At 55.3% G+C, this 25,062-nt stretch overlaps 7 protein-coding genes across 7 annotated transcripts, besides 18 other annotated features; 4 read left to right on the top strand and 3 right to left on the bottom strand.

Moving 5' to 3' along the window:
* Positions 1 to 152: 152 nt before the first annotated feature.
* Positions 153 to 199: a tandem repeat.
* Positions 200 to 243: 44 nt separating this feature from the next.
* Positions 244 to 275: a tandem repeat.
* A 146-nt stretch (positions 276 to 421) lies between these two features.
* Positions 422 to 452: a tandem repeat.
* Positions 453 to 541: 89 nt separating this feature from the next.
* Positions 542 to 591: a tandem repeat.
* Positions 543 to 591: a mobile genetic element.
* A 172-nt stretch (positions 592 to 763) lies between these two features.
* Positions 764 to 827: a tandem repeat.
* A 585-nt stretch (positions 828 to 1,412) lies between these two features.
* On the top strand, positions 1,413 to 5,988 carry EKO05_0003038 (Putative DNA helicase ino80; the record flags this gene model as incomplete). Its single annotated transcript, XM_059636077.1, has 2 exons — positions 1,413 to 5,784; positions 5,834 to 5,988. The coding sequence occupies 2 exons, from the start codon at positions 1,413 to 1,415 to the stop codon at positions 5,986 to 5,988; spliced, it is 4,527 nt and encodes a 1,508-aa protein (XP_059492060.1).
* A 975-nt stretch (positions 5,989 to 6,963) lies between these two features.
* Positions 6,964 to 8,823, top strand: EKO05_0003037 (uncharacterized protein; the record flags this gene model as incomplete). Its single annotated transcript, XM_038945200.1, has 1 exon — positions 6,964 to 8,823. One exon carries the CDS (start codon positions 6,964 to 6,966, stop codon positions 8,821 to 8,823), a length of 1,860 nt encoding a protein of 619 aa, XP_038801601.1.
* Positions 8,324 to 8,358: a tandem repeat.
* A 979-nt stretch (positions 8,824 to 9,802) lies between the features above and the next one.
* EKO05_0003036 (Delta(7)-sterol 5(6)-desaturase) lies at positions 9,803 to 10,911 on the top strand (the record flags this gene model as incomplete). Its single annotated transcript, XM_038937890.1, has 2 exons — positions 9,803 to 10,071; positions 10,122 to 10,911. 2 exons carry the CDS (start codon positions 9,803 to 9,805, stop codon positions 10,909 to 10,911), a joined length of 1,059 nt encoding a protein of 352 aa, XP_038801600.1.
* Positions 10,912 to 11,291: 380 nt separating this feature from the next.
* EKO05_0003035 (Ribosome-interacting GTPase 2) lies at positions 11,292 to 12,673 on the bottom strand (the record flags this gene model as incomplete). The annotated part of the gene is made up of 6 exons (XM_038937990.1): positions 11,292 to 11,871; positions 11,926 to 12,357; positions 12,408 to 12,432; positions 12,504 to 12,518; positions 12,566 to 12,594; positions 12,645 to 12,673. The coding sequence occupies 6 exons, from the start codon at positions 12,671 to 12,673 to the stop codon at positions 11,292 to 11,294; spliced, it is 1,110 nt and encodes a 369-aa protein (XP_038801599.1).
* A 309-nt stretch (positions 12,674 to 12,982) lies between these two features.
* On the top strand, positions 12,983 to 14,599 carry EKO05_0003034 (uncharacterized protein; the record flags this gene model as incomplete). Its single annotated transcript, XM_038945199.1, has 1 exon — positions 12,983 to 14,599. The coding sequence occupies one exon, from the start codon at positions 12,983 to 12,985 to the stop codon at positions 14,597 to 14,599; it is 1,617 nt and encodes a 538-aa protein (XP_038801598.1).
* Positions 13,395 to 13,435: a tandem repeat.
* Positions 14,600 to 14,979: 380 nt separating the features above from the next.
* EKO05_0003033 (uncharacterized protein) lies at positions 14,980 to 16,816 on the bottom strand (the record flags this gene model as incomplete). Its single annotated transcript, XM_038938161.1, has 2 exons — positions 14,980 to 15,162; positions 15,221 to 16,816. The coding sequence occupies 2 exons, from the start codon at positions 16,814 to 16,816 to the stop codon at positions 14,980 to 14,982; spliced, it is 1,779 nt and encodes a 592-aa protein (XP_038801597.1).
* Positions 16,116 to 16,246: a tandem repeat.
* Positions 16,413 to 16,475: a tandem repeat.
* Positions 16,624 to 16,665: a tandem repeat.
* Positions 16,676 to 16,711: a tandem repeat.
* Positions 16,817 to 17,217: 401 nt separating the features above from the next.
* Positions 17,218 to 17,338: a tandem repeat.
* A 235-nt stretch (positions 17,339 to 17,573) lies between these two features.
* Positions 17,574 to 17,603: a tandem repeat.
* Positions 17,604 to 17,637: 34 nt separating this feature from the next.
* Positions 17,638 to 19,757: a mobile genetic element.
* Positions 19,726 to 19,770: a mobile genetic element.
* Positions 19,771 to 19,803: 33 nt separating this feature from the next.
* Positions 19,804 to 19,849: a tandem repeat.
* A 197-nt stretch (positions 19,850 to 20,046) lies between these two features.
* Positions 20,047 to 20,143: a tandem repeat.
* Positions 20,144 to 20,580: 437 nt separating this feature from the next.
* EKO05_0003032 (uncharacterized protein) lies at positions 20,581 to 23,888 on the bottom strand (the record flags this gene model as incomplete). The annotated part of the gene is made up of 4 exons (XM_038937838.1): positions 20,581 to 22,874; positions 22,921 to 23,357; positions 23,407 to 23,527; positions 23,573 to 23,888. 4 exons carry the CDS (start codon positions 23,886 to 23,888, stop codon positions 20,581 to 20,583), a joined length of 3,168 nt encoding a protein of 1,055 aa, XP_038801596.1.
* Positions 23,889 to 25,062: the final 1,174 nt, after the last annotated feature.

Genomic DNA, 25,062 nt, shown 5'->3' with positions numbered 1-25,062 from the left:
CGACAGCAGGTGCAGCGAGGCGGTGGGGGAGAGAGGCAAGCGGCGAAGCAGATGGACGTGAATTCACCGCTGCAGGCGGCTGCACTGCTCGGCCCATGTGCACTGGGTCTATTGGCTCTTCGTGCAGCGACGGGCGTGTATCTTCACGCAAGAGGGCCAGGGCCAGGGCCAGGGCAGCGGGCGCGGGCTCAGGCTCAGGCTTGGTTGACGAGGAGCTAAGCTGACTGCCAGAGGGCTCCGTGTGATCCAAGATCCAAGATCCAAGATCCAAGATCAAAGGTCGCAGGACCGAGCCCCATCCTCCACCGCATTGCCGCCGTCCGCTGCCTCTGTCGCCGCTCGCCGCCCCCAGCACCAGCCTCTGCCGCAGCACCACCACCGCCCACGGGAGGAGCCTGCGCGCAACCAGACGCCGCGCCTCAGCAGGGCAGAGCAGAGCAGAGCAGAGCAGACGACGTCGCCGCGCCCGTGACAAGCGGCCGCCGTGCGCACTTCGCCGCCAAGCCGTGCGTCTGTTGCTGTCGGCCGATGGTTGAGCAGAGCTGCTGTTGCTGCTGCCGCTGCTGCTGCTGTTGCTGTTGATGTTGCCGCGACCATGGACGCATACCCGCGCGAAAGAACCACGTCAGGGCCCCAAGGGGAGCCAGCTTACCACCAGGCCCCGTCGCCGACGCAAACACCAGCTGCTTTTAGCCCAAGCCGACCACACCACCACTCCCCCAGCGCCGTGCCCTTGCCGCCTCAGCACGCCAGCCACCACCCCCATCCCCATCCGCATCCGCATCCACATCCACATCCACATCCGCATCCGCATCCGCATCCGCATCAGCACCCACACCAGGACCCTCACCAGCATCAGCACCCACACCAGGACCCTCACCAGCACCAGCACCCTCACCAGCACCAACACCCTCACCAGCACCAACACCCTCACCAGCACCAGCACCAACACCCTCACCAGCACCAGCACCAACACCCTCACCAGCACCAGCACCAACACCCTCACCAGCACCAGCACGCCCATCCTCGTCCCCATCCGCATCACCACCACTCGCCTGCCTCGACCCCGGCATCCACCGAGCTGCCGTCCATTGGCGCCGCCCTCTATTCGCGCGACCGCAACACGTACTACGATCCAACGCAGGACAATGGGCCCCTAGCACGAGACGCGGCGCCCACCCACCCAGCTCAGCATCCTCCACCCGTGCGTACTCCATCACGCCGCCCACTGCGCTGCACCGTGACATTGCGAGCCGTGCCCAGCTAACCACCGCCGCCAGCAGACCCGAGACCGAAACCGAGACCCAGACCCCCACGCCTACCCAGCACACAGCCCCTACGAGCGGCCCCATCACTCGCCCGTCGTCCCCTACACCCACCACTCGCCCTCGCAGCGCCCCTACCCACCCGCCATGGACGCCCTGTCCCGCTCGCCCGTCTCGCCGACCCTCTACCAGCCCATGACCCGCGGTGCTGTCCAACCGGCCCCTCCCCCACAGCCCTACTCCAGGAGACCGTCGATCAAGGAAGAGGTGAGTCCAGCTCGCGTCGACTGCGCGCCCTGTCGCGTCACTGACCCTCCGCAGGCACCACCACCGCCGCCACCACGCGCCGACCCCATGTCTCTCTCCAGCATCATGTCTTCGGGCGCCGACACCGAACCCTCGAAGCCTGTGCAACCCCCGCCCTTTGCCTCGAACCTGCCGCTGTTTGTCAAACAGGAGGCACAGCCCTCCCCAGCACCCGCCGACCTGCCCCACACAAACGGCTACCGCGCATACGAAGCTATGCCCCCGGTCGACAGTGCACCACCACCGCAGCAATATGCCGCCCGCGAGCTGCCCCTCCCCGACGAGGCCGAGGTGCAGGCTGCTCTCGCTCACATCGAGACGACACAGATGAACGATCTCGATGCTGCCGGCGTGCCGCGTGAGCGCGACGAGTACGCCCAGAACAGCAAGAAGCGTGCGCTGGAGGTCGCCGCCGCCGAGGACAGCAAGCGCAAGCGCCGACGAGACGCCCACTTGAGGAGACTCACCGACACGCTCGGCGCACATCGCGACTACGCCAAGCAATCGTACAACATGGAGCACGAGGCTGATGCGTGGCAGCAAGTCCAGAGCCAAGAGATCGCCGAGGAGAAGGAGCGCAAGAAGGACATGCAACGCAAAAGACGGCGCGAGAAGACCATCCAAAACGAGGAGGCCAAGCGCGCAGAGGCACTGGCCAAAGCTGGCCAGGCCGACAACGAAGAAGAGAAGGAGAGACACCTCCTGGCCGCCCAGAAAGCCGAGCGCAAGGCTAAGAACACTTCGCAACTCCTCCAAGGAAACGCGCCGATCAAGGACATTCGCGATGTCACTCCCAACGGGCCGAACATGGACGGCGGGACGATGAGTTCTTTCCAGGCATCTGATGACCTCGCTGGTGGAAAGCGCAAAGGTGGCCGCAGCACAGGGCGTCTCAAGAAGAGCAAGGAACAGAAGCAGGCAGAGAAAGACGCTGCTGCGGCTGGTCAAGCTGCTATCGACCGTGGCGACGACCTCCCTAGCATTGCACCCCGCGAAGAAGCACGTCTTGGCATGCTCCAGAGTCGCAGTCAAACTGAGGATCTGGGACCGGTCGTTCTTACGTCGTACGATTCCCCCGCATACCGCAACATCTACAACCAAATCATCAAGGACATTGCCCGCAAAGATGTGCCCAAGGTGGTTCGCATCAAAGAGAACTCGCTGTCGACCAAGCAGTCCAACCTCCGCAAGACCGCACAGCTGGCGTCCAAGGAGGCTCGCAGATGGCAGATGCGCACCAACAAGAACACAAAAGATATGCAGGCGAGAGCCAAGCGTGGTATGCGAGAGATGCTGGCATTCTGGAAGAGAAACGAACGTGACGAGCGTGAATCTCGAAAGAACGCCGAACGCCAGGAGCTTGAGAACGCAAAGAAGGCCGAAGCGGACCGTGAAGCGAACCGACAAAAGCGCAAACTCAACTTCCTCATCTCGCAGACCGAGCTCTACTCCCATTTCATTGGCAAGAAAGCCCGCACGGCGGAGATTGAGAGGTCGACCGACGATGCAGAGACTGCTGCCAGCGCACCCGCCGAGGAACACGGAAGCGGTCTCGACATACCCAACATGTCCGCAGAGGGAGGAGCCAAGGTCACCAATTTTGAAGACCTCGACTTCGACAATGAGGATGAGAGCGCCCTCAACGCTGCTGCCATGGCCAACGCTCAACACGCCATTCAACAGGCACAGGACAAGGCCAGAGCTTTTAACAAGGGCGGCGACGGCGAGGACGATGGCGAGCTCAACTTCCAAAATCCTTCGGGTTTGCAGAACAGGGAAGACTGGATACCACAACCCGGCTTACTCGACTGCACGCTCAAAGAATACCAACTCAAGGGTCTCAACTGGCTGGTCAATCTGTATGAGCAGGGCATCAACGGCATCCTGGCTGATGAGATGGGTCTGGGGAAAACAGTGCAGTCCATCTCCGTCATGGCCTATCTCGCGGAACGCTACAACATCTGGGGGCCGTTCCTCGTTATCGCTCCGGCCTCCACGTTGCACAACTGGCAGCAAGAAATCACCCGCTTCGTTCCAGATCTCAATGTACTGCCATATTGGGGTTCAGCAAAAGACCGGAAGGTACTGCGCAAGTTCTGGGATCGCAAGCACATCACGTACGATCGGAACGCGCCGTTCCACGTCGTCGTGACGTCCTACCAGTTGGTCGTGCAAGACGCACAGTACTTCCAGAAGATGCGTTGGCAGTACATGATCCTCGACGAAGCTCAGGCTATCAAGTCCTCCCAGAGTTCTCGATGGAAAAGTTTGCTTGCCTTCCATTCGCGCAACCGACTGTTGTTGACCGGAACACCCATTCAGAACAACATGCAAGAGCTGTGGGCTCTGCTCCATTTCATCATGCCGAGTTTGTTCGACTCTCACGACGAGTTCAGCGATTGGTTTTCAAAAGACATCGAGAGTCACGCCCAGAGCAACACCAAGCTGAATGAAGACCAGCTAAGGCGTCTGCACATGATCCTCAAGCCCTTCATGTTGAGACGTGTCAAGAAGCATGTGCAGAAGGAGCTGGGAGACAAGATCGAGCTGGATGTATTCTGCGACCTTACCTACCGCCAGCGCGCTTACTACACCAATCTGCGGAACAAGATCAGCATCATGGATCTTATCGAGAAGGCTGTTGGCGATGACCAAGACAGCGCGACGTTGATGAACCTCGTCATGCAGTTCAGAAAGGTCTGCAATCACCCTGATCTGTTCGAGCGCGCCGACACGTGGTCACCATTCTCCTTTGCCGCCTTCGCTGAGACCGGATCTTTCTTGCGCGAGGGTCAGAATGTGCGAGTCGCCTACTCAACACGTAGCATGATCGAGTATCCTCTGCCGCGATTGGTGTGCCGCAATGGTGGAAGGCTCGACATCCCTGGCTCAGAGAATCCCAAGACTGGCTTCAACGCTCACTGGTTATACAATCAGCTGAACATCTGGACTCCAGACAACCTCGAAAAGTCGGCTCAAAAGGCCGGTGCGCACTCCTGGCTTCGATTCTCCGATGTATCGGTGAGCGAAGCCTCGAAGATTGCAAAGAGCGACCTATTCCATCGAGCTGTTGAGCTTGGGAATAAGCCAAACAAGGCTGCTCGATTCAGCATCCTATACGATGATGATGACGGAGGATGGACTCCGAAGCACTCCATGCTGAACATCATTGATCGACAGGACAGGAAGCCTCTAGCTGAGCTTACCACCGAGGGCTACATGCACACCCTTCTCAACGTGGCTCGGCCCGCATTCGAAGAGACGGGGCTTAATATTATTGAACGATGTGCCAAGCCAGCCGCCTCCGCGCCACCAGTCGAGCTGTACTGCGCCAGTCAGGGCGTCATCGCTGAGAAGCAGAATACATTCTTCAACCAGTCGATACGATCCACTCTGTACGGCATCTCGAGCACGGCTGAACAAGCAATTCTGGAGTCCAAGGCAGACAGCACAGCTCTGACGGTTCGGGACAGACTGCCACCTCCCACCAACGAGAGGTCACGATACACACATATCGAGGCTCCGTCAATGTCGCGTTTTGTTACGGATTCCGGCAAGCTCGCTCAACTAGATGCACTGCTGAAGGAGCTGAAGGCAAACGACCACCGTGTCCTGCTCTACTTCCAAATGACCAGGATGATCGACCTTATGGAGGAATACCTCACCTACCGTAACTACAAATTCGTTCGCCTCGACGGTTCCACCAAGCTCGAAGACCGTCGAGACACTGTTGCCGACTTCCAGAGCGACAGATCGATCTTCGTCTTCTTATTATCCACCCGTGCTGGTGGTCTCGGTATCAACTTGACGTCTGCCGACACCGTCATCTTCTACGATTCTGATTGGAACCCCACCATCGATTCGCAAGCTATGGATCGTGCTCATCGTCTCGGTCAGACCAGACAAGTCACTGTCTACCGTCTCATCACGCGCGGTACGATTGAAGAACGTATTCGCAAGCGTGCGCTGCAGAAAGAAGAAGTACAGCGCGTCGTCATTTCCGGAGGCGCCGGCGGCGCAGTCGACTTCAACACTCGGTCCAGGGAGAACCGCACCAAAGACATGGCCATGTGGCTTGTGGACGACGAGCAGGCGGCCGAGATTGAGAAGAAGGAGGCTGAGCTCGCTGAGCAAGAAAAAAACGCGCCACCAGGCAAAAAGCGCAAATCAAAGAAACGAGTTGAGGCCAACTTGGACGATATGTACCACGAAGGTAAGAAAGCAAGCTACTGCACGGTTTTTATTTGCTAACGAAATCAAAGGCGAGGGACACTTCGACCAAAGTGAAAAGCCCAGCGGTGCAGCAACACCTATTCCCAACGCTGAAGCGCCTGAAGGCGGCAAAAAGAAGAAGGGCCTCAGCAAGAAAGCGAAAACTGCGAAACAGCGTCTCGCGGTTGCTGATGGAGAAGTTTGAGCGCTGTAACCTTCAGAGCCGCACTGTACCAATACCAATTTTTCTACTTCACATTTATACCTTGGGACACGATGCATTGACTTTGGTCTGTTGGGTTAGGTGGATGCATGTGTACACTACGATGCTGTTCTTGAGATTCATAGCCGGAGTTTGTTTGCTTAAGCAGCAGGGTGGAAAGCTGTGCCTGCCACAGCAGCTACTGTGTATGGCCCAATGCATCAGCACGTGTAGATGAGCATGTTCGAACCTAGAGAATACATTACACATCATCTCATCGTTATCATGGCCGGACTGACTCGCAGTGGCTCCTAGACATGTTCACGGACGAAAAGCAACACCAAACGTGGAGCTTTCGTGATTAAGCAAACGTGATGACGTAGCGCGGAGTTTTGATGTGGATTTAAGAGCAATGCAGCGACCAAGCTGCATCCGGAGCAATGGCAATGCCCAAGATGGCTGGCTCTCACCACCTGCGATTGGCCACCGAAGCGAACCATGAGGATTACTCAAGGAGCTGACTGAGCAAGCGGACAAGCACTCGTTCTTTTTGCTTCCAACAGCTTGCGTGCTCAACGGCTGACTGGATCCACTTCTACGATTCGAAACACAGTGAGCGAATGACGTTCGCCCATTTCAGCCACATATCATGAGTCTGCACCTTCTTCGTAACTCCGTGCTGGCTTGGTGAGATGCTTGCTGACGGATGAAGCTGCAGGTCGGTGAGAATATGATGGGGTTTTGCATTTCTCCGCAGAGCTGTGGTCAGTAATCTACTGGATGAGGAGCTTGGAGTGAGGATAAATACAGTTTGACTTCCTCGAAAAATGGCTCATCATCAACTCTACCTTACTCAGATCAACTCTATCATACTCACTCAGACCAAGTCTGCATTTACCCATCTTGCAGTCAACCACTTGTAATCAATCAGCGCCCCGAGAACAAATCAAACGCCACGATAGTTAGCCACCCACCGACATGTCTGCTCTCATCCGAGATGCTCCCTTTGGGCAGATAGTCCGGTACATCACCAACAACCGTGTCTTCCCATACCCAGAAGAGCGATCAGACTTTCAAATACCCGCCGCATACACCCACCATGCAGGTTCAGATGTAACGCGACTCGACAGCGAGACGAGCTCCGCATCTGCTACTAACTCACAAGGCCCAGCAGTGGAAGAGGCCGTCTATCCTGACCCGGATTCTGTGCTTGAGAAGCTCGACACACAAAGCGAGGATGAGAACAGCCCAAACCTGGAGAAGCTCCAGACGATCCGCACAGAGCACACAGCACGCACACAAATCTCTCGTGTCGGCACACGGACAGCACTGTCCAGGTCGATCTCCCGTGCCGACCTTGAGCAGCAATTCTCACTCGCGTCAGTTGAACGTGGGCCCAGCAGACCAATCGCACTAGAGAGGAGGGAAGACGGCATAATTCTAGTCGACTGGTACACAACGGACGATCCCGAGAACCCGCAGAATTGGCTGTTCGGAAAGAAGCTTGTGATCCTTGTCCAAATCCTCATGTACACAATGGGCGTCTACATGGGCTCAGCAATCTACTCACCCAGCATCCCCGGCGTCGTGGAGCGCTTCGGTGTCGAGATGGGAGCTGCATCGCTCGGCCTGTCCATGTACGTGTTGGCCTACGGCATCGGTCCTCTTCTCTTCTCGCCTCTGAGCGAGATCCCAATCATCGGACGCAACCCGCCGTACATCATCTCGTACGCCATCTTCGTCATTCTCCTCGTCCCCACCGCACTGGTCGATAACTTGGCCGGCCTGGTCGTCCTCAGGTTCCTGCAGGGTTTCTTCGGAAGCCCATGTCTAGCCACCGGAGGCGCCACGCTGCAGGACATCTACTCGCTCCTGCAGCTACCCTACGTGCTCTCGCTGTGGGCTTTCGCAGCAACCTGCGGACCAGCGCTCGGCCCCATCATATCGGGCTTCAGCGTAGCCGCCAAGAACTGGCGCTGGAGCCTGTGGGAGATGCTATGGATGAACGGTCCCATCTTCCTCTCGCTCTTCTTCCTCCTCCCCGAAACCTCGTCAGCCAACATCCTGCTCCGCCGCGCCCAGCGCCTGCGCAAACTCACAGGCAACCCGGCACTCAAGTCGCAGAGCGAAATCGACCAAGCCTCGCTCACGCCGCGCGCCATCGCCACCGAAGCCCTCTGGCGGCCGTTTGAACTCATGCTGCTGGACCCCAGCATCGCCTTCACCGCCGTGTACACAGCCATCGTATACGGCATCTTCTACTCCTTCTTCGAAGCCTTCCCGCTGGTGTACACGCTGCAGTACGGGTTCAATCTAGGCGAGACAGGGCTGACGTTCCTGAGCGTGACCGTGGCCGTCACGCTGTCCGTGGCCTGGTACTGGTGGTACATCTACAGCCGCGTCAACCCTTCGATCGTGCTGCACGGCCTCGGCGCCCCAGAGCGCCGGCTGCGACCTGCGCTGTTCGTCACGTTCTTCGTCCCGGTCGGCCTGCTGGTGTTTGCGTGGACGAGCCGGGCGGATGTTCATTGGGTCGTGTCGTGTATCGGTATCGGTATCACCACCATCGGCATCTTCCTCATCATCCAGTGCGTGTTTCTCTACCTCCCGCTGTCGTATCCGCAGTACGCGGCTAGTTTGTTCGCAGGGAATGATTTCTTGAGGAGTGCGTTGGCTGCGGGTAGTATTCATTTCAGCACGCCTATGTTTCACAACTTGGGCGTCGATAGGGGGGTTACGCTGCTGGCTGGGCTGACGGTGGGTTGCAGTGCGGGTGTGTATGTGTTGTATTTCCATGGCGAGAGGTTGAGGGCCAGGTCGAGGTTTGCCGCCAAGTAGGGTGGTAGATTGCTTGGGGGTGACGTGCTGCATGGTGGAGTTCATGGAGCCATGATATTCATTGCAGATGCTCGGGTAGCAGTATGGAGGAGCGATTATCGAATTCTACACTACTCTGAGATGATTGAGATCATTCGCATGCCTCTCGTTTCAACGTGCAAGCCGTGCTGTGCTGGGCTGTGCTGAGTCGACAGCCAGTTGCCGCAGTGGCTCACTTGAAAATACAAACCTCCTCCCATCCAGTGACTTGGCTCAAACGACAACCATCCAAGCTGCAAGCAGACTCCATCGTCCACCGTGGTATCACGCATACTCTCGACGTTGGGTCTGATGCTTCTACAAGACAATGTTGCATGGTGCAGAAGGGATCTGAGCACATCCATGTCTGTGCTCAGGGGACAGTCGAGCCCTGACTTGCAAGACTTCTCGAGTTCCATGGATGCAAGAGCGGAAGAGTGAGAACAGCCCAGCGGGCCGAGGGCGACAGAAGGGAGTCTGGATGAAGCGGGTCAGTGCTGATGTTGTGGAGTGATGCACGTCTGCGGAACAGGCGATGACCGGGCGAGGCTGGCACGAGTGATGAGGTTCAAGACGGGCAGCTCCCCTGTCGGCCCACTGGCGGGCCAACGGGTGCACCGTTTCCGCGTGCCCGGGGCTGGGCTGGAGGGCGGCGATTGGGCTGGACCCCTGTTGATCTCCAATCTCCAATCTCCCGTCTCCAGTCCCAGAGTCCCAGGGACACGGCATCAGCGCGTTGGTTGCGCAATGGCTATCGGCCGATGGGGGCCAGCGACTTGAAAGAGAGCGCGTGGCCTCCTCATCTGCCTCCGAATCCGCTGTTCCTCGGCGCCAATTGCTGCATCCGCCGTCGTTGCATCTCAGCCCGCAGCGACGTTGCTGCCCTTGCCCGGTCTTGCGCCTCGTCAAAACACCACGAATCACATCGCCCTCGTACCTGACTACCGCGGCCACAACCAACATGGATATCGTGCTCGAGCTCGCAGACACCTTCATCTTTGACCACGCCTACGCCAAGCTGCTCCCCGCTGCAACATCATTTCTCGCCGCCAATGCCACCTTTTCGAGCCTGAAAGAGGAGCCCACCAGCTTCGCCCTGCCGGTGGCAACATGGCAGTACGAACCTGCGACCAAGTACTTTTCAATCCAGCCCTCGCCAGCTGCATACGGGAGTGCATGGCCGCGTGATGATTGGCGCAGACAATTGTTGACCTTGTACCTGATTACATGGTATGTCACTTCCCCAGCCGCACTACACACACGCCCAACACAAAACACAGGCTGTTCGGTGTCCTTGTCTACTATGTCTTTGCGTCCGCTTCCTATTTCTTCGTCTTCGACAAGGCGACGTTCGCCCACCCACGATACCTCAAAAACCAGATTCGTCTTGAGATGAAACAAGCCAACATTGCCTTTCCCATCATGGCCATCTTTACCGCGCCGTGGTTCTTGGCTGAAGTCCGTGGCTACTCGAAGCTCTACGACGCCACAGAGGAGGGGCCTGGAGCCTGGTACAACTGGCTGCAGTTCCCGCTGTTTGTCTGCTTCACCGACTTCTGCATCTACTGGATCCACCGCGGTCTGCACCATAAGAGCATCTACAAGACGCTGCACAAGCCCCACCACAAATGGATCATGCCCACGCCCTTCGCCTCGCACGCTTTCCACCCCCTGGACGGCTACGCCCAGGGCCTGCCCTATCACATCTTCCCCTTCATTTTCCCGCTCCAGAAGTTCGCCTACGTCGCTCTCTTCATCTTCGTGAACATATGGACAGTCCTCATCCACGACGGAGAGTACGCGCACAACTCACCCATCATCAACGGCGCGGCCTGCCACACCATGCATCACCTGTACTTCAACTACAACTACGGGCAGTTCACGACGCTGTGGGACCGCATGGGTGGCAGCTACAGAAAGCCCAACGACGAGCTGTTCCAGAAGGAGCTGAAGATGTGCCAGAGCGAGTGGGCGAAGCAGGCCAAGGCCGTCGATCGGATGGTGGAGGAAGTCGAAGGCGAAGACGACCGCAAATACGAGCCTGATGTGGAGCCCAAGAAGGTCCGCTAGAGGAGGACACCAACGAGCATCTAGCACACTGAGACGATTGGATGGAGAAATAGAAGGGATCGTGTACATTCACATCAGCCGGCAAGCAAACGCCGAGCCGCTTTGAGGCGGCAGCAAGAGTCCAAGCAGGCACGACAACTACTCTGTATTTATACCGTTCGACGGAGTTGTAAGTTGGGTAATCAGGAGTCGGCGCTTAGTGCAGCAGGCTGCTGTTTGTAATGCGCGATAGGCACAAAGAAGTATTTGGACGTTTTGGGGAAAGATGGGGTCTTGTCGTACAAATCATTGTAATCCGAGAGGAACGTACTCGCATCACCGTCATGACATCCACACATCAGACGACACACTCAATCCTGCGAACCATGAACACTTTCCTTCTACCTCGCCACAATACTAACCACATCCTCATCAGCGACGACATGACTCAACCCGACCCTCTGCGGCACATGGCGCGCACTAGCCCCCCACACCATGGCATACTTGAACGTCTCCTTGAGCGTCCTATGCACCTGATCGCAAACATCCTCAATCGTGCTCCCGCGCCTCACAATCAGCGCCTCGCTGAAATCCGGCTCGTAGCCCTTGCGCTTGGTGTAGATGCGCATGAGCTGCAGCTCCTCCCAGCAGCGATCGACGACATCCATGATGCCCAGATCCAGCTCGCAGCTCATGATGACCGTGTGCGGTTCGCGCGCCAGCTGGTCCAGGTGCGGCAGCGAAATCGAGTCGATTTTGTTGTACACGTACAGACACTTGATGTACTTTCTGTGCGCGATCATGATGGTGTCGATGAAGTCGTCGACGGTGGCGTACTCGTCGCGGATCAGCACTTCGGCGTTGAGCATCTTGTAGTCTTTGAGGATCTGGTAGATGAGCTTCTCGTCTAGCCCGCCTTTGGGCGGGACTTGGAAGTTGATCTTCATGCCGCCGGCTTTCTTCGGCTTCAGGTAGATGTTGCTGCGGAGGTGAGTCGTGCATGTGCATGTGCGTGGGGTATGGTGGGGTGCTTACGGTGGCTCGCGGTTGAGTCGGATGCCGACTGCTTCGAGTTCAGCCTCGAGCAGTCTTCTCTGCTCGGCCTTCTTGGTGGCATCGAGGATCATCAGAATCAAGTCGCTTGTCTTAGCTGCGCTGATGACCTGGCGTCCGCGGCCCTTGCCCTCGGCGGCGCCCTCGATGATACCAGGAAGATCGAGGACCTGGATCTCAGCACCCGCATACTCGAGCACACCGGGGATGGCGGTTAATGTGGTGAAGGCGTACGATGCCGCTTCCGACTTGGTCTTGGTGACTCTCGACAAGAAGGTTGACTTTCCGACCGACGGGAACCCGACGAGCGCTATACGGGCGTCGCCAGATTTGGACACATCGAATCCTGTTCCGCCGCCGCCGCCAGCACCTGGAGCGGGCTCGAGGAGTTGGGCGCGGAGACGGGCAAGCTTTCTGGAGACTTGTTAGTCGTTTGTTGTAAACACAAAGATCTATTTACGAACCCTTTGAGTAGTCCAAGGTGGTATTCTGGGTGGAGATGTCAGCACGTGATGGCAAACATTGTCTATTTCCGCATCGAACCGTAGGACATTTCATACCCGTGGCCTTGTTCTCTACAACTCGTTAGCTTCTGCGTATCTACCACAATTCATACACTCACTCTGCGTCCTCTTCATCTCCTCCTCGATCCTAGCGGGGTGTCAGGGCTTGGCACCAAAAACCTTCGAAGTGTCACATACTCCTTGATCTTCTCTGTAATGTTCACCATCGCGGCGGTAGTCTGTGTGTGCTTCTACACAGCTAAAGAGATAGACTAGGGTGAGGTTGAATGGCAAGATCGGTCGTCGGCAGTCCGCAGCTCGCCCGCAGCGTCGTGATACAGCGCTCTGGTGTTTCTCCATCCGCCACGCGCCGTTTGGGACTAGCTTCCCTGCTTAGCGAGTCGCATCGACGACTGCGTCATCCATCTTAAGAATGGTCGACGCCACTGCATGCTTATTTTTGTTTGAGGTGGTCTCTTCTCCTTCTCATCTTGCCCTGCGTTTGGAGGCATGTTGCGTTTTCGTTAGATCTTAACATGGAGTATGTGATAGGCGCGGATCCCTGGCCGCGCTCCCACCACGATCTGATACAGCACTACAACCAGCAATACGACGCATCCATAGCATCTGGTACATTCGACCCTTTCGTCTATCCCTACGGCGCCTATGGAGCATTCTTGGTAATTGTATACCTCTTGATACCACATGGAAACCGACCATGGCTCGAGAAGTGCCGGTTTCTGGTTTGGAGCATCTTGCTTGCTTTCGCAGCGTACAGCATCCGATATCAACGAGCTAGGGGAGCAGCACCAGCACTGGGTCTTGGGCTCGTTCAAGCATGGAGTGTGGTCTATCTTGCATCCATACTGGTCTGCAACGATGCGCAGACAGACTTCCAACGGATCGAGAGGACCAAGGGTGCCTTTGGCAGCGACCCAGCCTCGAACAAGAAAGAGAAGGAGAGTGAGAAAGCGCGAGCTGCAAGAGAACCAAGAGACCCCAGTGGCCACATCCCGCCCGAATCAAACGCAGGACCTCGCGACCGCCACGGCGAATTCGCATGGCAGCCGTACCCATTAACCTCCTTTGTGGAGCGCGTCGACTGGGTGTGCGATTTGTTCTGCAACTTCCGCGGCGCAGGCTGGAACTGGCGAACTTCTGCGCTGCCCCCGCCTCCAAAATGGCTACAAGAGCAACTCCGCCGCAACTCTGGCTCCGAGCCGAAACACTCCTCACGCATCCACGCGGGGCAGGTGAAGACGTACCCAGACCGACGGTCACTGCTGCGCGCCAATGCAAAGACGCTGGTGATGGGGTGTTTGGTGCTCGACGCGCTGAAAACTACTATGATGCACGACCCGTACTTCTGGGGCGTGACACCGCGCTCTCCACCGGCGTACTTCCCCTTTTCACTCCTCACACAGCACTGGATGGTGCACGCATACCGGATGCTGCTAAGCATGATGCTAATCAAGTACGCGCTGCAAACCATCTTCGCGCTCGCGCCGCTCGTCTTCTCAGGGCTGCTGGGATCGTACATTGGCGCGCGCGCAGAGCCGTGGATCTACCCGGAGACATGGGGCGCGTTTGGCGCGGTGCTGGATAGAGGGCTCGCCGGGTGGTGGAGCAGCTGGTGGCACCAGACGTTCCGGTTTGCGTTTTCCGCGCCCGCGCTGCGCATCTGCGAGGCGCTGCGGCTCGATCGAGGTGGTGTCCCCGCTAAAGCAGTCCAGCTGCTGACGGCGTTTGGGCTGTCTGGGATCCTGCATGCGTGTGGCACTTACACGGCTGCTGGGCCTACACGTCCGCTGTCCAATGCCTTCTCCTTCTTCCTGCTGCAAGCGGTGGGCATCTTTCTCGAGGTTGTTGTCTCAGGCGCGCTGAGGAAGACAGGCGTGCAGAAACATATGCCACGGTGGGCAATGCGCGCGTGGACGTTTGCGTACGTGCACGTGTGGTTCTACTACACCGCGCACCTGCTGTGCGATGACTTCGCTCTGGGCGGTGTATGGCTATTTGAGCCGGTCCCCGTGTCGCTGTTCAGAGGCTTGGGGTTGGGCGCCACGAGGCAGGACGGGTGGTGGTGTTGGAGCGGACAGATTGTGAGATGGCATACGGGGAAGCACTGGTGGCAGAGTGGCCTTGCGTTTTGATTATTGCGAGACGCGGTTCTATCCTAGATGATTTCAATGCACAGCGTGGCGTGGTTTGGTAGAAACGTTGATTGATATCTCTGCTTCAAAATCTTTCGTCATCTGAATTAGACATTTGCTAAGCTACTTCATACAGTGCTGGCTTGCTAGACACAATGTGGTGTCTGGGTATCGACGAGAAGGGAAAATCGACAGGAACAAGGACAGGAACGAAACATTAAGCCGCGAGGCGGATGTATAGTCTAGGCGTGACCAAGATGCAGAACAAGCAAAAACGCGGAGCCTGGAGAGACAGGCCCTAAAAAAGTATCGCGAACGAGGTAAACGTGTCAGGGGCGTGCAGACGTGCGGCTTCCGGACGTCCATTCGTCCAGTGTGTACTACGACTGGCTCTCGATGACCGGCGGTATGGAGTTGATCTGTAATGTAGGTGGGATGGTGTAGCGTCCATAATCTTCGGTCTTCTGGCGGACGGCGTGTCCAAACTCGTCTTCGCTCGTGTCCGGCCTGGATACAGTGCCATTATCAGGGCCCAGATGCGGGTCTGGGATCTGGATGTCAAGCTAGACGAATCGTCAGCACACATCAAGATGCACAGAGGGTGGTGTGGTAGGGTCTTACCGTAAGATATCCCGTCCGCCGCAATGGGATGATCTTGACCGCCTCCTTCTCGCCCACGTCTCGGTTCCAGCGATCTATCCAGCCCTCCAGCTCTTTCAGCTGCCCCTTTACGGCCGACAAGCCTACGTCTTCCCACAGCCAAAAAGTGGCCACGCCCATGACAGCGTCAAGCCAGGCGCGGAAGGTGAACGGGTCAAAGGCGGCGAGCAGCGAATCATTGATCTTCTTGACCAGGTCGCGGAAGTCGTCTTCGGAGACGTGGGGATCGAGGATCTCTGGGTAGAGATTCGCAAAGGTCGGCGCCAGATCGCCCTTGACCATCCAATCGCGCTTGATGCGGATGATGCGCGTCGTCTCGTACAGCTCGCTGTTGAGGGGCACGTGGGGGTTTGGATGCGGAAAGCAGGGATGCGAGGGGCCCCATGGAAACTCGGAAGCATCGTCGCCGTCGCCGTCGCCGTTGCCGTCGGTGCGCTGGCTGCGACTCCTACTCAGACTGGTGCGCGCACTCTCCGGCAGGCCTGCGCGACCGGCCTGGCTCTGCTTCGGCGGGCGGGTGCCAGCTTCTATGTCGTGGTTCTCTGCATGCTGGGGTGGGCTGGTAGGCGCAACGGAGGGTGCGACGGCCATGGAGGGCCCTGGGGTTGGCGAGCGCGAGCCACGGCAGTCTTGCTGCAGACTCGAGCGGCCTCTCGCTTGGTCACGCGGCAGGCCGATGCTGGTGCGCCCGCTTCCAACGATGTCGTCCCCAGTGGTGGAGCGCTCGACAAGCAGCGAGCTCGAGACAGGGCTGTGGCGGCTCTGGCGGCGCTGCGGGAGCGTCAGCAGCGGATACTCGTCGCGCTCGGAGCGTGGCCGCTCGACGGGGACGTTGGGCTCGCGGGGCGCAGACTTGGGCGGTGGCTGGTGTGGGCGGCGGAGGTGGTCGCGGTGAAGGTGGTCGCGGTGAAGGTGGTGCGGCGGCGGCGGCTGCTGGTGCTGGTGCTGGTGCTGCTGGTGCTGACGCTGCTGCTGACGCTGCTGCTGGCGAGGGCGCGGAGAGTGGTTCTGGGGGTTCCACAGGCGTGAGGCCGGGGGACGAGGCGGGCCGGTGGCGGCAGTGGTGGCAGGGTACAGGCCGCGCAGGCCGAGGTTGAAGATGCGGTTGGAGAGCGACCAGCGTTGGGGGGGAGTGGTGGTGGCGGGGTCGGTAGCAGGCGCAGTGGCAGTGGCGGTGGCCAGCTCAAGGGCAGCGGCAGACGCAGAGGCAGCAGGCGGCGCCGTCGCAGGTGGGGGGCTGCGGGAAGAAATGGTGACGGGGAGTGTGATGGCGAGGTTGGAGAAGGGTCGGCGAGAAGGGCCGTGCTCGCTGCATGCAGTCGTCCGGACAGGCCGCAGGGACGCCCGGATTCGACAATGGCGTTGGGCGACGGGCGACGGGCGACGGGCGACAGGCGACAGGCGACAGAACAAGAGGCTGCGGTGCTGCGGTGCTGCGGTGCTGCAGTGCTGTGATGCTGTGATGTCCGGACTATCGCTATGTGTATAGCCAAAGCGTCCTCGGCCGGGCGCGTTCAATCGCTCTTGTCTCACACGCAGTCGCGGCAGCTGCGCCATACACGGTAGGCCAAAGTTAGTTCCCAGCGCTCCAGTTCGTCAGTCCGTCGGGCAGTCAATCAGTCCGTCAATCAGTCCGTCAGGCAGTCCGTCAGGCAGTTCGTCAAGCAGTCAGGCAGTCAGGCAGTTCGTCAGGCAGTCCATCAGTCAGTTCGACAGGCAGTCCATCAGCCAGTCCGCCGAGCGCCGCGGGACCCTCGACCTCTTGTACCGGACGCCCCCAGCGCACTCCAAGGGCTCGTGGTAGATTGGACACGAGGCTTCTCCGGCGTGGCTATGGTCATGGCCTGTCCACGGTACCTGCCGAGCACCGTGATTATCGGCCGGCCAGGGCTGTACACGCATCGACGCATGAACAGCCTCACCTCCACACAATGCCTGTCCTGTCCTGTACTGCCATACCCTGCCCTGTCCTGTCCTATCCTGCCATGCCCTGCCCTGCCCTGCCCTGCCCTGTCCTGCCCTGCCCTGCCCTGCCCTGCCCTGCCCTGCCCTGCCCTGCCCTGTCCTGCCTTGCCCTGCATGACGAATCTACGCAGCATCATCAGCACGCCTGCCGTCCTCGCCGCTCTGCTGCTGCTGCCCAGCTCAAACACAGGGGCCATGCTGAATCGCCTGTGCTGCGGGCGTACCTGGGCCTAGCGACTGTGAGAGAGCACCTAGTTACGCCGCCGCCTCATCCCAGCATCCGCCCACCTTGGCGAGCCCTTTGATTTCCTCGCACGCAGGGACAAGCTTCCCTTGAGCTTGATGCAGGAAAAAAAAAAAAAAAAAAAAAAAAAAAAAACTCCCCCCAAAAAAGCAGGTCTCAATCCATGATCTACCGTGTCCGTGCGCGCAACAACCAGAGTCGCGCAACGACCAAAAACCACCTTAACGCTCAAAATTAGATAAGGCTATAGAGCCACCTACAACAGCTATTATTTTATAATTTTATAGTATAGTACTAATTAATTACTTATAAAAAAGATATACTATTTAAATTTAGCTAGTAACTTAATGTTGTAGCTACGTGATGTGGTTTTAAGTAGGGGAGCTAGGGACAGCAATAGGGGACTACAACTACTAACATTATCTCTAGAACTATATTTTTAATACTTTTTTAGCTAGGTTGCTTATAAAGCTTTCTTTTTACCCTTTTAAGGTAATTATATAGCTTTTACAGCATTAAGCTCTTATTATTAACGCTGCTTTTTAGCCTTCTGTTTAGCCTTCTAATTTACTGTATTAGCCTTCTCCTTCTTATGCACTACCTTAGCTGCCTCTTACGCCACACACCTCTCCTTCTTCTCCTTCTCCTTAACTAGCTTCTTAGCAGCTGCTACTTCCTTACTAGTAGCTTTTCTAAGCCTCTCCTCCTTCTTCTTATATTGTCTGACTTACTTACAGAAGCATACTTTATTAACCTTTCTAGGTAACTAGAACACTGCACTACTATAGTACTCCTGCTGTTGCTGTAAGTCTAAGGTTTTACTCTTCTTTTTGTGCTTCTTCTGCGTCTTTAGAGTCTTTTTAAGGCTATCTATCTTATACTAGAGAAGTAAGGTTTTAACTAAGATATAGTAGATTAATTATCTTATCTTTTTAACATTACTCTTACTCTAGTTTTTAACCACACACTACAACAACGTCTCTATTTTAAGCTAATCCTTGTTGCTATAAACAGACAATAAGGACCTATCTAAATCTAAGCTCTCTAGTGTTTTAACAAAGCAGTAGAGAATAATGTTAGGATTAAGTAGATAGATACCTGTTGCCTTAAAGGACTTAAGTATTAGCTTTTTAGTAAAGCTACACATCTACGCTAGCTAGAATAGGCAGAAGAAGTCTGCTCTAGTAATAGGTATATTGTTTTAAGCCTTATAAATGTGTGTTATAACTACTTTTAAGTATACTATTAATAGAGGCTTAAACAGTACTATATTAAGTAGCTAGAGCGTTTAGGTTAAGTAAGGGGGAAGGACAGCTAGGAGGATCTTGTAGTTATTATAGTACTTAATAAAGTCTATTATTATATAGGATCTGTAGCTATCTAGTATTAAAAGCCTCTACTTTCTTTGTGCTTTCTCCTTAGTGTAGTAATTAAACACCTGCTTAAGCTAGGTAAGGCCTATATCCCTATTTGTCCACCCTAAGAGAGATAATATAACTATTACAGAGTGTTTTCCTAGCTTAATTTTAGCTACCTAGTCTAATTTAATGCTAGTGTTAGCTAACTTATAGATAATGCCTAGTAGTAGTACTATCCTATTACTACACATACACGCTATAAGCGTCTGCTAAGCTTAGTTACTATCCTAGATAGATGCTTTAATCTCTCCCTTTATCTATATACGCTTACTAAACATATATTTTATTCTACCTATAATACTAATTATAAAGCCCTTCTTATCTATATTATATATATAGTAACCCTTAATAGAGTATTTAGAGATTTTGTGCTATAGCAGGTTAAAGTAGAGTGTATATTTATTATAGGAATTAGTATTATAATATAGTTAATCTATTCTAGTAGAGTAACATAAGATAAGATAGATAGAGTACTTGTTAATAAAGTAGGTAACCTAGCTCTTACTAACTAGATTTTAAGCCACTAGCAACGCGAAATTCTAGATTATCTCTCTAGTAGGTAGTAAGTAACAAGTACTAAGTAACTCTATGTACTTTATAAGCTCTATCTCCTATTATAGCGTTAAACGTTGCTAGTTAATATCCTTAGTCTCCCAGGAGTCCTAAACGTGCTTGTGTCTCTAAGCTAGAGTTACGCAGTTAACGCTAAACCTAGTAGCAAAATGCTAATACACAAGTTTTTTGCCTGGTTTTAGCGCATTAATTGCTGCAAGCGCTTTGTTAATAGCTGCTATAGTTGTTGAGTTACAACGCGTCAAAGTATGGTGTAGTTGTGATGATTCGGTCGTTGCGCGACTCTGGTTGTTGCGCGCACGGACACGGTAACCATACATCCATGTTTCGTCTCGAAAAGTAAACACCCCAGCTACCACCACCACCACTACCACCAATTCCACACACGACTTAGCCCAGCGCGCTATCGACGCCTCACACCAACCCGTCTTTCCCACCACCCGCCCAGCCGGTGCACAACTGCTGAGCAATCCTCGCTGCATCGAGAGGTGTTCGGCCGTGTTGGCGTGCCTTTTCCTGCGAACCCTAACCCCTTTTTCCCGCCAGTCGAATCGTCAGCAGCCATGCCATCATCACAATAAGCTTTGATCTTGAATCTTGAATCTTGAATCTTGAATCTTGAATCTTGAATCTCGAATCTCGAATCTCGAATCTCGAATCTCGAATCTTGCATTCTGAATCTTGCATTCCGAATCTTGCGTCACATAGCTTCAACTCTGAATCACACCTTGTATGTTCTGCCAGAGGGGGAAACCCTATTCTGATCACCAGCACCCTCTACACACGTACGGGGCGTACATGGACGGCACTAGTTGTATTGACTCCGTGGCTAGACTGTTGATCGGCCGTCTGATCATCAGTAACCTCACACATATCCCCACGGTGATTTCCATCTATCCACATCTACATTCACATTCACATCCATACTCACATCCACATTCACATTCATACTCACATTCATACTCACATCCACATTCACACTCACATCCACATTCACATCATTGCCCATTCATACGTCTGCCGTGCCGATACATCACAACCTCCCCCACCCCTCAGCCGTCAAGCTAATGCAATCATAAATCCATATACGAGAACCATAACCATGTGGGGAACCAATAAACCTACGCCGCTCTCTTGTTCGCGTTGGCTTGCATCTTTCGCATCGCCTCGCGGTGCGCATCGAGCATCTGCCCACTCCGCATCATGTTGTCCATCATCGACAATCTCTGCTGCTGCACTGCCTCGCGTTGCTGCCTCTCCACCTCCTTCTGCTGTCGTTCGTGGAGCAGCACCGCACGTTGCTGCTCGGCTATGTACGCTGCTGTCTGCGGCGGGCTGACATCTCGGATCGTCTCTCTCCAGTCAGCGTACAGATCTTCTCGCTTGCGGTTCGACTGCGAGCTGGCCGTTCGCTGAGGCTGATGCGAGTCGAACCCGGGAGCTACGCCCTGACCAGCCCAGCCCTTCTTCTGCCACTTCTGCGCTGTCGAAGGGGGTGGCCTCCGGGGAGAGACTATGGGCGGCTGGTGCTGTAGCAGAGGTGAAGTCGGCCCCTGCTTGAGCAGCTGTCGCCTTTGCGCCAGTGTCATGTCCTCCTGATCGTTCTGCTCTAGCAGCGTCTGCCCAGGCGACGGGAGGGGCGAGAAGGAGTGCGAAGACACCCTGTTCCGGATGAGACTCTCACGCTGACCCATCAGCGTGTTGGTAGGCAGGGGAGTCAAAGCGTCGAGTTGGGTCCCGGAGTTCGATCGTGACAGAATACGCGATGATAGCACAGAAGGAGACCTAGACATTGGCTGCTGCTCTGCCAATGACCGCTGAGAGGTCGATGTCGAGCGGTTCAGAAACGCACTACTCTTATTTTCAATCGACATGGCCTTCGAGTTGCGCTGGCTTCCATTCAACGGAGCCGCAATCTCATCGCTGACGGGCGCGGGTGCTTCCTCTAAGTCGTGGTCAAGAGCTGCACCGGGAGATGCTGGTGTAGACAATTCGTCTAGCTCCGGCAGGTCTGCAGTCTCGAGGTGCTTTGCCCATTCGTTCGTACGGTAGGACAACGCGACTTTGGAGAACCGGGTAGGGAGGGCGCGCTCTTTGAGACTGCCAACGCGTGATTCCTCGTGCTCAGTCTGTGAACTTTGTGATGGCGCTTTCTCGCTGCTTGACTTCGATTGCTCGCTTTCACTGTTTCCCTTTGCGTTAGAAACGAGGGTGTCAGCCCTGAAGCGTGGATCACGTTGTGTTAGCCGCTTCGCATTTGCCCCGCTTGACTTGGGATCAGTGCTGCTTGTCAGAGATTGGCGTATGGTCCGTCGGACTGACGTGTCTGCTGGGACTTCTGTTGCTAAGCTAGCTTCGTTGGCGGCGTTCGATTCTTGTACATCGTCTTGGGGGGCGACCTCAGCATCTTTCCTTGAGGTGGTGAGGGGTTCTGACTCATTAGTTTTGTGTTCAGTGCCGATTGGGGAGTGCGGTGGAGAGAGTTGGCGCAGGGAGACATCGTCGTGTTCGTCGTCTAGAGTGGCGGCAATTGACGAGGCCCTGTCGTCCTCAATGTGTGGCGCGTTGACCAGATCTTCCTGGGACTCCGAAACGTTACGTGAGTTTCTCTGACCTGACATCTGGCGCAGATTCGACATATCCGATATACGCTTCGACATAGGCCTACGACCGCTCATTGAAACATTCTCGGTTTCAGCAACGGCAGACACAGAGGTGTTGTCGCCATCATCACTATCAACGTCCCTCTCTGCCGGTATTTTGAAAGGCAGTGGGATGATCGCTGGAGGTGGTGGAACCGAGGACGGGCGAAGGCTGCGTTCCTTCACAATATCATCGGTAAGTGCGGCTTTGGGTGTTGCAGGCAGATCTTTGTGGTCGCCATCGGAGCCTGCTAACGAGCCGGTCTTTTTGTATGTGATCGGGTTACCTTGCGCATCGATTTGCTGGATATCATCCTTGAGAACGCTTACGGTGACTGTGGTTCCGGCTGGAGTGTCGGGGTTAGGCGAGCGCATGATACCGCTCTTTTCTATGTTGGCAAGCTCCAGACTGTCTGCAGCGAAGACGTCTTTCCCTCGAATGCTGGTCGAATGCTTTGGACTCAAGGTGGAGGATGCGACACTAGAGTCCCGGACACTCTTGTCACCATAAGCTACCTCCCACTGTGCGCGCTCACGCTGGAAGCTGTCTTCAATCTGTCGACCGAGCGCCTCCTCCTCCCGCTCTTGGACCTGTTGCTTTTCTAGTTGCTGAGCGGCGCTTTTTTCGCGATGCTCTTTGACCAGCTTCCAAACGCGCAGCTGTGAAACAACGCCGAGTGCCGCTATGATTACAATACCAGCAAGTTCGGCCTTGATATTCTTGGTGACGGGGTAGATATTGGTGTCCAACGGGAACACATTGTCGTTCAAAGCTTTGTATGTCAGCTGAGTTCATTAGCAATGGTAGTTGTAACGCACCCCACAAATACAACCAGAACTCTTTCAGACCCGCACAACCAAGACAGTCGATACCCAGTATGGTGGCAGTCGCCCCTGAAAAAGCAATTGAGGCGATGAGCCCGTAGTTGCGGGTGTGGTGACTGAAAGAGAGGCAGTACCCTCCAGCGCTCATGCATCCAATGAAGATTGCGCGGCCAGTCACTGAAGTGATGAGACCGCCTGACTTAAGGCAAAGGAACCACATGCTAAGACAGAAGCCGCCAAGCAGGCACCCAAAGCCTTCGGTGATGTCTGGGAACACCAAAGATATGGCGCCGAAGATGATACCAGTGAAAAAAGCGGCAACGAAGAAAGCACCTTGCACGCCATTCGAGACGGGTGGATTCATGAGGTAGACTATCAGAACAGTGACAGCCAACGCCGTCAGGTATGCAGCTGAGCCAAAGACATATACCCTGTCTGATGTCAGAGAGAAAGAGTGCTAGATGGGTTCAACAGACTTACCATTTGTTCTTGATACCAATGACGGCGAACGCTAACCCCGACAGCAGCATAATAACACCACTGATGCCCATTGCCGGCGTCAGACTAGGTTGGAAGGGTAAAGCGTTTTCATGACCAGCTTCTGCTCATTGTCAGCTGCAGCTTCGGTAGCGCATGAGTGACTAACCTGGTGAACTCGTCGACTGGGGTGCGGTAGACGCGGTCGCCACTGGTACTTGAACGGACGTACTTGCCTCTGCTGAGCTTTTAGATGCAGCAGCAGTAGAGGAAGCACGGTTGGACTCAGCCCTCGACGCTGATGAATCCTCATTGGAGGACGTCACTGTGGCAGACGGGCGTGAGGATAGAGTGGCGGTAGACGATTGTGAACGGTCTGAAGGGCTGTCATCCTGGCGGCGTACGGCGGACTGAGGCACAGCTGTGACTGAGTGTACGCAAAGAAAGAGCGCGAGGCACACGAGTAGGAAACGGTAGGATCGCATGGCGAAGGTGTGAAGTAGGCGTGGTTTAGTATAAGGTCGTAATGACCATTGAATTAGTATTAGAGGTGAACTGCGATCTGAACAGGGAAGGCGCGAATCTTGATATGGTATTACGCGCTGGAAAAGTGACTGGCGCGTGAGAAGAAAAAGCGGAAAGTGAAGGTGAAGACCGGTCTGGATGACTGTGTGCAAAGAGAGCGTGGGCAAAGACAAGTATTAGTGAGTCTGCGGGGTAGTGAACGAATGAGGGTGAGTTGGTGCAGACACGCAGCCAGTCAAGTCGACGTGGTGTTGATGCAGAGGAGATGCAGTAAGTGTGTTAAGGCACCAGGGTGCCTGCAACCATAAATGGTATTAGAACGCCCTCGACAAGAGATCAGCAGAAGGTTCAGAAGCGAGGAGCTTTGGCTCCGGCTGAAGTCTAACGAAGTGAATCTTGGACGTCTTTTGCGGCATAGCGGCATCAAAAGGCGCTCTGTTTTAGGGTCACCCCATCCTGGGAGTGGTATCGATCGGTCCTTGGAGCCTCGTAGGAAATTGCAGTCCTTCCGAAGCCAGCCATCAGCCAGTCCAATGTTCTCGCGATGGGCGCCGTGAAAGAGGCTATGGTGGAAAAGGAAACACCGCCCCCCAATTACTCAAGCAGCGACAAGACAGAAAGGGAGCGGGCAACCACCCCCGTCAATTGAACCAGCCAACGATTTGCAGGGCTTTCCAAAAAGAAGCTGAGTGACATGCGCACCGCCAGCTCATCCATGCAAAATGCGCCGTTGTCACTCTGCCTGATGCACGATTACGCGGACGCGAGATGGGAGGCCGGAAGGAAGACGCGTTGTTGCAAGAGTGACGCGCGAATGGCTAGCCATGCGCCATTCATTTGCGATTCGCGTAGGGCTGACAGCGGACCCGCTGCATAAGAGTCCAGGGGTGGAGCATAACTCGTCCTCCTGAAATATAGCACTCGATACCCTCGCAATAAAACTGCAAGCTGCGACGTCCGGAGTCATCACGCATATATGATGCCTTCTGTACGTCAAGAGAAAAAGCACCCTGCCATCTGACTTGATATCGCAAAATCCTGATTCTGCTTGTCCAAGCGAGGAGGCATCGACTAGCACAGACGGATCGCCGCGGCGTGCACGCACTGATCTGCTCGTTCCGAAGGCCGGGGGTC

This window comes from Ascochyta rabiei, chromosome 4, assembly GCF_004011695.2.
Source record: "Ascochyta rabiei chromosome 4, complete sequence".
Classification (NCBI taxonomy): domain Eukaryota; kingdom Fungi; phylum Ascomycota; class Dothideomycetes; order Pleosporales; family Didymellaceae; genus Ascochyta; species Ascochyta rabiei.
This window is presented reverse-complemented; position numbering and strand designations above follow the sequence as displayed.